Raw genomic sequence first — 12,916 nt, forward strand, 5'->3', positions numbered from 1 at the left:
TAAAATAGTGAACAATAAAAGTACCTAACCTCACACCACATATGAAACATCATTTACTGTAAGTTAACTTAGAAGACAAACATAGTGCATGTGTGGTGGAACATCAAGAAGCCAAATAAAACATCAACTTGCCAAGAGAATAATTAAATGACAAACAAGTGAATAATGAAATAAAAAAGCATCAACTGCATTGTTAATTAAATGATAAAGCATCAACAAGCAGAAAATAAGTTGTTAATTAAATGATAAACAAGTGAATATTGAAATCTACAACAAGGCACTTGTTTTAATATGAAAATTCCAAAAAACAATGAACAATAAAAGTACCTAACCTCACACCTCATATGAAACCTTGTTTACTGCAAGTTAACTTCGAAGACGAATAGAGTGCATGTGTGGTGAAGCATTAAAAAACCAAATAAAACATCAACTTGCCCAGAGAATAATTAAATGAAAATCGAGTGAATAATGAAATCAACAAGCATCCAAAGGAGATTCAACAAGTGAAAAACCTAGTGGAAAAATCAAAAGGATTCTTCCACACATTTGTGGATGGAATTTCTCGTCAATGTAAACTGGTATACATAACCCAAGGAGATACAAACAAAACACCTATGGATATAGACTAGCCAAATATACAACAACATTGGCAATAAATGAATGAGCTAACCCCTTGAGATTATTTTATGAACAATACTACATTTTTATTCAATAATAAAGTGTAGGAAATTCTTCTCAGAAGTAAAGGCAAGCATAAATCGTAACAGAGGAAGAAACAGGTAAAGCAATTACATATTTTGACTGTACATTCATGTTCGATATTATCTTGAATGGGGAATATCATGCAATAGCTAGATAATGTCCTTGACTAAAAACACATGCTTGTAGTTATTAATTGGAAGTTTTAATAGTGTGTTTATGGATTATTTCTTAATAAGAACAATATTTACTTTTGTTATAGAAGAAGGAATCAGAAAATGAATTTCACAGATTAATGCAGTCACTGCATTTAAAGTATCTGTTTAAGAATTCCGAACATGAAATCTCTACATATTATCATAGACAGTGTTGAAAATATCAGCGAGGGTCTAGAAAATATCTTATTGGCAATATCGGTGAAAATATCGGCAAGCATAAAAAAATGCATAATATATTCATTTTTTTAGATTCCTAAACATATAAAGCAATAACAACATGAACTAAACACATTGGCACATAAATATGAAGAAGGAACTGATATATATGATGTCAAATAGAAATGATACATCAAACTTCAAAGGTGATACCAAATCCTGTTGATCCCTAATAATTGTCCAATCAAGGACTCAAACAAAATAACATCACATATCCTGTTGATCCCTGATAGTAATAATTGTCTAATCAAGGACTCAAACAAAATAACATCACATATATAAAACTTTAAAAGTATTTCATCATCATGAGTTATAAACTTATATGTAGCAAAAGTTGCAAAACAAATAAAAATAGCAGCTATCTATCTGAGACCATTGGCCTCTCCCTAGCAGCTTTCTTTCTGTCTTGTTCAGCAATTGCTTCATGAGCTTTTTGTATAACCTCTGCAATAGAAACCATACAAGGCATTACATCTGCATCATATGCAGAGAGTCTATCCAAATGGTATTTCAATCGTGTAACCCCTCCTGACATCTTGGTCCCACACAAGTTGCATGATATATATGCCTGATTTTCCCCACCAACAGCCTCCCCATACTCCCAAAATGGGTTCAAGGCTTTTGGCATATTTGACATTTGTAGTGAACTAATTCAAACCTAGGGCACAAAAAAAACAAAAATTGGCATTAAAACCCCCAACACAAAATGAAAAAATAATAAGTAATAACCACCTCATTCAAAAAAAATTACTACATTATTTGCATTTTGCACTGTGAATGAAAAATGGCAATAAGAGGGTGCATAAGAAATTTGAAAAAAAATGAAGCTCGCTGTCCAAATATGGAGAAAACCCTTGCATTGGTTCATGGGCATGAAAATCATAGCAAATGGAAACAAAGAAACAAAATGTTGGTAGGCAAAGGGGCAAGAAAGCATAACCCTAAATCTATGAAAAAATCATTAACATAGGGGTTTTTAAGAACATACATGTTAATGGAAGAAATGAACTTTGTCTCACTATTCTTCAATCTTTGATCCACAAAAAAATCTTAGCTGGTGGTGATAATCGTTGTTTGATCCTCAAACCCTCCTTGAAAACCACCACAAAACTCTTCCCCTTCCTTCTCCAACACTCAGAAACAAAAATGAAGAAAAAAAGGATTTTTCCTTTTTGTAGTCGCGGCAAAACACGCCCGGCGATATTTTATATTGTCTCGCGATATTTTGCCGATATCTCGGAAATATCGCGATATTTTCAGGAGCCAAAAATATGGCGATATTTTCTCGGCGATATTTCGGCTCGCCAAAAATATCACGATATTCAGCAATATTTCACTGATATTATCTTCACTGATCACAACATTATTCAAAACAATACATAAATTGTAGTCCTTCTACTAGCCACTACATATATTACTGAGACCACATTTCACTAAGCCATTTCATCAAAAGTTTGGCAAGTTTCATCTATTCTACCGTGGTGATTATAACCAGAGAGCATAGCATCCTTCTATTGGCTACTGCATATGTTACTGAAACCACATTTCAATTAGACATTTCGTAAAAAAACATAATAATATCCAACCTCACAAAACAGAAGGAATTTGTTTTTAAGGTACTACAAATGTCTTAAAGAAAAGGAATAAAAGTATTGCTAACAAAATTGTTGGTTGGATAACATTTTATGAAAAATATTTCTTATATGAAAAACCTAGTGCAGGAAATGCTTCTCAGAAGCAGAAGCAAGCAAGCAAAAATAGTAACAGAGGAAGAAAGTGCAAGAAATGCTTCTCAGAAGTAGAGGAAAGCAAGCATAAATAGTAACAAAGGAAGAAAGTGCAACAAATGCTTCTCAAAAGCATAAGTAAGCAATATAGTGTTTTCAACCCTACAAGCAGCACTTAGAAGCAACATTATATAAGAAACACTACAAGCAAAGATAGATCGTAACAGAGGAACAAATAGGTAAAGAAAATACATCTTTTAACTGTACATTCTTGTTTGATATTATCTTGAATGGGGAATATCATGCAATAGCTAGATAATGTCCTTGATGAAAAACACATGCCTGAAGTTATTAGTCTTTGACTAAAAATACATGCCTGAAGTTATTAATTGGAAGTTGTATTAGCATATTTATGGATCCTTGCTTAATAAGCACATTATTTCCTTTTTTTTTATAGAAAAAGGAATCAGAAAATGAATCTCACAGATTAATGCAGTCACTTCATTTAAAGTATCTGTCTAAGAAGTTTGAATGTGAAATATTTTCATATTATTGTAGACAGTATTCCAAACAATACATAAATTGCAGTCCTTCTATTGGTCACTACATAGATTACCGAGACCATATTTCACTAAGGCATTTCATAAAATTTTTAGCGAGTTTCATCTATTCTACCATGGTGAGCATAACCAAAAATCATAACATCCTTCTACTAGCCACTGCATATGTTATTGAAACCATATTTCAGTCAGAAATTTCATTAAAAAACATAATAATATCGAGCCTCACAAAAGAGAAGGAAAATACTTTTAAGGTACTACAAATGTCTTAAAGAAAAAGTAATAAAACTATTGTTAAGAAAATTTATGGCTGGATAACATTTTATGAAAAGTATTTCTTGTATGAAAAACTAGTGCAGGAAATGCTTCTCAGAAGAAATTCTGGTTAGTTATCTTTCTCATCTTGCATATTCCAATGCGAAAGCCCCCGCGCTTTCAAATGTCGAATGCACCATCTTAGGGTTCAAAACAAAAAGAATTGATAAATCTTGGGATCAGATAGCGTTCAGGATTTATTTTCGCACCTGAGGGATGCATGCACTGTGATTTTATGGAGCATCATAGGTGAACATATATGTAGTTAATTAGCGTTCGTTCCAACCCAAACTAAAAGTATTGCTAACAAAATTGTTGGTTGGATAACATTTTAAAACCTAGTGCAGGAAATGCTTCTCAGAAGCAGAGGCAAGCAAGCATAAATCATAACAGAGGAAGATCTATCAGCAAGAAGAAATCGTAACAGAGGAAGAAAGTGTAGGAAATGCTTCTCAGAAGCAGAGGCAAGAAACATAGCATTTTCAACCCTACAAACAACACTACAAGAAACACTATATAAGCAAAACTACAAGCAGATAGAAATCGTAACAGAGCAAGCATAAATTGTAACAGAGGAAGAAAGTGCAAAAACTATGCAACAAGAGCTAATTTCCCAACAACAATTTCATGTGTTGAAAAACACAACAATGCAACAAGAGCTAAATTCCAAAAATCCCAATAGAAAATTTAAGTGTTGTAAAACACAGTGGCTGGTAGGACTTAGAATCCTACCGTAGAGTCGCAGAAGCCACCACCGTGTCCAAATGTCCCCTAGACCTCACCATACCTCTTTTGCGAAAGCCATAAAAAGTACTTGCAACACAAACTTGCAAACATAGGAAAAAATTAGCATTTGAGAGAAAACCTAATTTTTTGTTACATCAAATTCAAAATAAAACCCATGAATTTACCTTCATTGACCTAGAAACCTGCATGTCGACCACCGAACTTGTTAGAATATCCCACTCTCTCCTTAGTAAACAACAGGCCTTGAGGATGAAATAACAATGAGGTATTTATAAACCCCTGATAGTGCAGAACAAACAACAATAATGAAAGTTTTAAAGCCCCCTCGAAACAGGTAAAGAAACCACACCCTAAACTTGAAACGACAAGTGAACCACTGCAAACAACAATGTCAGGCACGGTAAAGAAACCACACCATAAACCCTAAACAAGAAACGAACCACTATAAACAACCTCCCCTGGTGAGTAGCTCCAAAATGGCGGACAAGGTGAACCAGTACTAGAGCCGAGAGGAGGCATTGCCAGCAAAGCGAATTGGCCGTGCACGAGACCCGAACGAAATAACACATGGAAACAAAGACATGCCACAAAACACACCCACCACAACACGTGGTAGGACCCACTCGACATTTGTCGTACGTCAGCAGTGGTGTCTCCATGTCGACATCTTACCTGAATGGGAGGGTGTACCGGTAATGGTGTCCCTCCCCTAAATCTTTTTAAAACAATGATAAAGTATTGAAAATCATTTAGTAATGAATGGAACAAGACTTTAATTACACTGCATTTCTCTTAAATGCTTTAAAAACAAAACAATTAAGTGCCCAGGCACACATGGAACCTAGAAATTGATGGATAGTCAAAAGACAATAAAAAAGAAGAAGTGTCATAACCATTGTTAAAATTAGCCCAAAAAATTATGGAAATTTCCGCTGGATTTTAATAAAATTTGGTAGAATATTTTGTAAATCTATGTTATAGTTGTTAAATTTAAAGATTTTGGGTGCGCGTGGGAATTTGGTAGAATATTTTGTGAGTCCATGTTACAGTTGTTAAATTTAAAGATTTTGGGTGAGCGTGGGTTTACAAGGGTTCTGAATCTATTTCCACTATCAAAAACATGATTCAAAAACTCTTGGTACCAGAGTTTTTGAAAAAAAAAAATCTCGATTCTTAACATTTTTGACCATCCATACAAATTCTTTAGACAACCCCAAAAAAATTATAAATTTGTAATATATTTTAAATTTCTTATGAATAGTTTTTAACTTAGATAAAAATAAAAATAATAGTGTATCATTTTGTCTAATCAACCATAAAAATTGTAATGAAAGTTTAAGTAAAGCAAAATTTAAAATGTTGTAAAACTATAAAAAAATGAAATAATATTTTTAGAATTATTGAATATTTAATTTAATATATAATTTTCAAAACAGTAATAAAATTGTTTAATTTAAACTAAAATTAAATGATTTTAACTTCACATAATATACTTATTTTAACAAGTGTTGTATGGTAGTTTAGATTTTATCATTTAAGTGGAAATTGTGTTTTTAGAAAAATTGCAAATTGATATATAAAGTGGAAAAATTACTCCTACTTGCTACAAGTGTCGAAGAAAACATAAATAATGGTGGGTAGCAACTATATGAAGTGGAAAAATTACTCCTATTTGTTAAAGTGTTGAAGAACAAACAAATAAAGGTGGGTAGCAACTACATGAAGTTGAAAAATTACTCCTACTAATTAAAGTATTGAAGAACACATAATTAATTGTGAGTAGCAACCACTACTAGTAAGTCTACTCATTTACATTTTTTATCCTACGGGTTAAAGTGTTGAGAAACACATAAATAATGGTGGACAACTATCGGAAATAATGTGTCCATGATTTCCAAGTTACCATGAGGTATAAGTGTGGGAGTTCCTAGGTTATTAATTGTATAAACTATTTTTAGTAATCTAAATCCACCATTTTCGAATTTAGAAATATCATGTATTCTTATATATTTAATTTTTGTAAGATTAATAAAATCATAAAGTCATTTGTGTTGTGTGTGCAATCTCTCACAATCTCATCAAATTTGTAACATGGTATCGGAACTTGTTCTAGCTTGATTCCCTTACGAGGACGCCAGCAAAAAGTGAAAAAAAGCCTTGAGTTGCTTGATTCCCTTACGAGAACGCCAGCAAAAAGTGAAAAAAAGCCTTGAGTTTATTACCATGTAAGTAGATTAGGGTAAGATAATTTGTCGTGAGTTTATTACCATGTAAGTAGATTAGGGTAAGATAATTTGTGGTGTGGAGATTTTGTGAGACTTTATTTATGTTGTGATTTTATTTCTCTGTTTAGATATGTGTATGAGTCGTGTAAATAAGAAATTGGGCATTCTATTTCAAAAGAAAGAAGGCCGCCACATTGTCATTGTGGCCGTAAGAGAAAGATTGTGTGAGTCAAGGGTGTTTGTGCCTCATAGTTGATGAACCAACCAGCGAAATAGTCTGCAAACTCACTGTACCACTGATGCATAGTCTTGCGTGAAGTTCTAGCGCGTAAGAGTTCATATCTATCTTTTAGTGGCTCGTGGAATTAACGCAACAAGAGTATTAAAGAATATAATAAGAAGTGTGTTCTTTAATTCCTCTAGAATTAAAGATTATATATCCTATATGCTCGAAGATTGCATTTAGAATTAAAGAATAATTTTCTTGGTGCGTTCTTTTATTCCTATATGTTCGAAGGGTTATATAAGTAATTCCTCCTGAATTACTTCATCATCGCTGCATGTCAGGGTCCGTGGCAGATCGTGGCTAATTATTTCTACGTAGTTTCTCCAAATTTCGACCATAGTCTGAGGGAAGCAGTGAATCCCAGCACCATGAGTTTGATGAGGAGCGATAATTGTCAGCAAACATGGATCCAAAAGACCCTCGCAACTTCCAATTAAAATCTGAAGGTCTCCATTAATTCACTTATTATCATATCCAAGCAAAGCAGCAGTAGATTAATCTCATCCTCCATCATCATCATCTACGACAACAGAAAAACACCATTTTTCATCTCTGTTTTACAGATTGTTTTCGATATGCAGGCAAAGAGATGGCAGAGAAGAAGATTAAAGGTTTTGCAATCAGCGAGACAACCATTGAATTTGTCAACTGAAGCTACTTCCAAAACACTTGCTGGAGATCCTTACAGAGAAGATATACTCGGAATATCCTAACAGTCGTGCCTAGTACGGATGACTGCTAAAAGACTAGGTGATTCAGATCCGGACAGTACCAGCAGTGACAACAAAGATCATGATGTGAGTTAAAGATTTGCTTCATAATGGCGTTTTCGTCGATGCCAGTGAGAATGGCCAATAAAGTACGGTTTCCTCAGAGAAGGTAGTCGACTTCCAAGTTCAAGCCAATTATCAAAATTCTAATCAACCTCCTATTGTTGGTGGGTAAAATACTCGGAATATCCTAACAGTCGGGCCTAGTACGGATGACGGCTAAAAACCTAGGTGATTCAGATCCGGACAGTACCAGCAGTGACAACAAAGATCGTGATGACAGTTAAAGATTTGCTTCATAATGGCGTTTTCGTCGATGCCAGCAAGAATGGCCAATAAAGTACGGTTTCCTCAGAGAAGGTAGTCGACTTCCAAGTTCAAGCCAATTATCAAAATTCTAATCAACCTCCTATTGCTGGTGGGTAAAATACTCGGAATATCCTAACAGTCGGGCCTAGTACGGATGACGGCTAAAAGCCTAGGTGATTCAGATCCGGACAGTACCAGCAGTGACAACAAAGATCTTGATGAGAGTTAAAGATTTGCTTCATAAAAGCGTTTTCGTCGATGCCAGCGAGAATGGCCAATAAAGTACGGTTTCCTCAGAGAAGGTAGTCGACTTCCAAGTTCAAGCCAGTTATCAAAACTCTAATCAACCTCCTATTGTTTGGTGGGTAAAAAATATATATTTGTTAGCCCATGTTATTACTGATATGCTATAGTGGAGTGAAGTGTGTTATATTTATTTAATTAAAAAAAAAAAAAAGTATCGGTCAGAGTGGTTGAGTGTGGTGGAGTGGTTATTGTATATTTAAAATTATTTTGGTGTGAAAAAAAAAAGTAGGTAGAATTACAAAAAAAACAGATTAATCATTGAATAGATTTATGTGATTTGGGAGTATTAGTCACAGATAGTTCTTAACAAAGTTAAGCTGGTATGACCTGTCATGTTTGGGGAGCCTCACTATAAGTTATTTTATACAAAGTCAAGTTGTAGAATTGTCTGTTGAAAACATTCATCCAAAATGCTATGTTATTGATAACTGGTGAATATAGTGGAGGATCATATATTCAACAGATGGTGGCAGTTCCATAGGATGGTTCGGTGTTGACACTGACCCGTTGCACTCCTGGAGGTTGAGAAGCATTAATTCTACAAAGCAAACCAATGATGGTCTGAAGCAGTGATGTCTTAAATGGATAAAGTGGGAAGCTCGATAATGTGGTAAAGAAAAGAGCAGAAACCGTGAGATTTTACAGTGGATATTAGTGCTAGTGATGGTCATATGAGACAAATGTGACAGACTTTCATCTATTGTTGTAACGAGTGTCATGTCAGTGTTAAGAGTGTCATGTCAGTGTTAAGGGAGAATATTAGAAGTAATGCTTCCATGACTTCCAAGTTACCATGAGGTTTAAGTGTGTGAGTTACTAGGTTATTAGTTGTATCAACTATTTTTAGTAATCTAGATCCATCATTTCGGATCTAGAAGTATATGTGTTCCTATATATATAATTTTTGTGAGATCAATAAGACCATACTGTGATTTGTGTTGTGTGTTCAATCTCTCTTGCTCTTTTCAAATTTCCAACAACAATAACTATGGGTAAATATATTTATTTACATCTTGTTCCTATTCATTTTTTATACAAATATTTGCTTTAAGTATGGTAAATATGTTATTGATGTGAGTATGAGCTATTTTCAAAGATTTTAATTTTAGATTGTTTTTCTATGAAGCTTAATAATAAAAAAAACCATTGCACCAATATGTAAAAATCATGAAAAAAATATTGTAATTGTAAATATGTTATTTATGTGAGTCTGAACTATTTTCAAAAATTTTAATTTTGGGTTGTTTTCTATGAAGCTTAATACAAAAAATCATTGCACAAATATCTAAAAATCCCTTATATTTCCATAAGGGAAATCTCTATCCCATTAATCAAATATGATATAATATGATATTACATATATATGGGAATATTGTCTCAAGATAGGAAAACCATGTTGGTTGAGAGAATATCTCAACCACAGACAAATCTGAACATAGTTAGGAATTACATATTCCAACAAAATCATGGCAAAAATATTGCAATTGCATTTAGAAATTATGGCTGAAAATTTTGAGGCAATTATCCACATAGTAGTATTTTATTGTGCAAATGTTGCACTAAGATAACCATGTTGGTTGAGAGAATATCTCAACCACACACAAATCTGAACATAGTTAGGAATTACATATTCCAACAAAATCATGGCAAAAATATTGCAATTGCATTTAGAAATTATGGCTGAAAATTTTGAGGCAATGATCCACATAGTAGTATTTTATTGTGCAAATGTTGCACTAAGATAAGATATTCAAGTTATGTCGGATCAAATTCTTGAAAAATAAAAATCATGAAAAAAATATTGCAATTGCATTCGGAAATAATGACAATTTTTTTTGAACCAGTTATTCATATCGCATTTTATTGTGCAAAGGCTGCAATAAGACATTGAAGTTATACCATATTTGAAAAATAAGTCCGATAATATTAAACAAAATATTTATTTTACAAGATTATAACTTATATTGATTATTGCTAAAATACTAAATTGACAGGGACTAATACGATCAATAGCCAAACTTTATAGAGCATAAAATCCTTAAATTTTTTCCAAAGTATAAATTCAATAAATTCCTTCTGTTTCATTATTTTAGGTTTTATTCTCTTAATACAAGTCGATTTTAAAAGCACATGTTATATTTCTAATATTATTCATTTTATAAAATTCCATGTTGGTCTGAATAGACACAAACCACTGAAAGGATGCATGGTATTATTACGTATAAATTCATTTCCCCTGACCAATTTGCAAAGTTTGAATTGGTAATCACGTGTTATCAATTGGACCTTCCGTTTGTGTTGAGAATTTTACATCGGCAAGCAACGTTTCAACATTCTACCTTCGAAAAGCTGCTGTCTGAGAGTGTTCGCACGTAGATGAAAAGCAACGGATTTAATATTTAATATATTAACTTGTTCTCCCTCTGGAAGTTCACACACGAAGGAAACGATATATTCGCCACTATACATACATATTTGTGAAAACACATTCCTTATTGAATCCATATCTGCTGCAGCAGCAAAAACCCTTCAAATCGATACCTGTAACTCTATCGTTTTGAGTTGATCATTGCGCTCAACATTTGAAAAAGTTTCATTGTACAACATGGTAATGCAGTAGGCCCTCAAATTCCCTACAAAAACTCGTCAAAAACACTGATAATCCTATGATAATACTGGTAGCGGCATTAATAATCCGAATCACTGACTTCCCTAACCTTGTTTAGATACTAACCTTATTATTATTTGACATGTTTTTGACATATATGCCAACACAACATTACAAGCTTTTCTTCTTGTAGGTTTCAGTCAACTGTTCGAGCTTTTGAAGGAAATCATGGATGTAACGACTCTGCTTATTGGCCGCTATAATATCACGGGCCTTCGCAGCTTTCGATCTCAACTTCTTCCCCTCCTCTCCCGCCATTGCCTTTGTTACTGTTATCGATATGCTTTCTCTCAGAAAAGAGCCATCGTCTCCCCTCTCTATTTCGATCCCCGCCTCCAATTCCGCAGCTACTTGCCGGGCATTTAAGCCCTGGTCAAGTCGAAGAGGGAGCAAGATGAGGGGTATTCCGAAGCTCAGTGATTCCATGACGGAGCTCCATCCGGCGTGGCTAAGAAACCCACCGATGGACGAATGCGACAGGATCCGTACCTGTGGTACCCAGCCCTGCACGACGAGGCCTCTGTCCTGGGTTCGAATCTCGAATCCCTCGGGGAGGATCGCCAGCGGATCGTGTCGGCCACTGTCCGAATACCGTGGAAAACGGAGACACCAGAGGAACGGGATCCCACTGGCCTCCAAGCCCAGCGCGAGTTCGTGGATTTGGTCGTCCGAGAGAAAGGCCTCGCTGCCGAACGACACAAAAACGACCGACGCCGCCCTCTGCCGGTCCAGCCATTCCAGTAGATCAGACCGCTCGCTGCTGTTGGCACTGGCGCCGGGGTGGACTGCTGGCAAGAGCGGTCCGACAGAAAGCACGGGGACTCCGATGGCATCCTGGAAGTAACTAATATACTTGTCTTCGTATTCAAAGCAGGATTTAAGAATTACCGCCATGCATCCTTCTAGGCATCTAGCGAACCGATAGATCGGAGGTATGTGGCCGGGTATTCCTGTGTACATGACCAACATATCCCGTGCTTCGTATAGCTTGAATGTGATCGCAGAGGACGGGAACCCGAAGGGAGGAGCCGCCAGCTCCTCAGCGGTTATGTCCTGCTTACGCAATTTAGAAGGGTTTAAGGCATGGGCACAGCAAGCTGGGGGGAAGATAGAGAAAAAAATGGCCGGAACTTTCATATCCGCAGCAGCTCTCTGCGCCCAATATTGCGCGAAGTCGTGGACGAGATAATCCGGTGAGAGCTTCTCCAAAAGACTTCCGAAGGGCTTCTCCATGCCGTCCATGGCTTTCTTCAGCGGAAACGCCATTTCTGGCGGGATGTCCGCTGTACATTCCGCGCCGAGAGTCAGTCCCTCTGTGGGCGGTAACGGCAGTTCCAGCAGATCGATCTGGCCTGGCCAGTCCTGATGCTGTAATGACGGCCTGATTCTGGAAATGTTAAGAGGCGTGGAGAGAAATGAGACTTTGTGGCCGTGGATTGCGAGGGCCTTGGAGAGCTGTAAGAAAGGATTTATGTGGCCCTGCGCCAACCATGGAAATACCAGAAAGTGAAGCTTCTTGATTCCATTATTGTGACCGTCCATCGTAAAGCTCCCAATCTGGAATGGTGTTACACAGAGATGCAATCCATGGTTCGTCAAATATGGATTATATAGAGAAAATTGCACAGCTACCATTCTAAGCTTCAAGATGCATGGCATTATTGTGCTGCCGATGGGAGATTTATTGTAATTGTTTAGGCATAAAAAAATATTTTCATCTTTGTATAATTATAATTATAAATATTTTCACGTTTTAATACTTGTAAAAAATTATAGACATAAAGTTGTAATTATTTTAGAAGATATTAATTAACTTTTTTATATTATTGTTTAGGAAAAAAAATCCATTAAAGCACTTCTTGTTGTTCTA

The 12,916-nt window shown here is 35.5% G+C and overlaps 1 protein-coding gene across 1 annotated transcript; it reads right to left on the reverse strand.

The window, feature by feature from the left end:
• Nucleotides 1-10,755: 10,755 nt before the first annotated feature.
• Nucleotides 10,756-12,649, reverse strand: LOC149244190 (UDP-glycosyltransferase 91A1-like). The gene has a single exon (XM_089367938.1). The coding sequence runs from the start codon at nucleotides 12,586-12,588 to the stop codon at nucleotides 11,158-11,160; it is 1,431 nt and encodes a 476-aa protein (XP_089224064.1). The 5' UTR covers nucleotides 12,589-12,649; the 3' UTR covers nucleotides 10,756-11,157.
• Nucleotides 12,650-12,916: the final 267 nt, after the last annotated feature.

The sequence above is a fragment of the Pinus tabuliformis genome, chromosome 8 (genome assembly GCF_031772625.1).
Source record: "Pinus tabuliformis cultivar Carrire ecotype Pingquan chromosome 8, CPIR1, whole genome shotgun sequence".
Classification (NCBI taxonomy): domain Eukaryota; kingdom Viridiplantae; phylum Streptophyta; class Pinopsida; order Pinales; family Pinaceae; genus Pinus; species Pinus tabuliformis.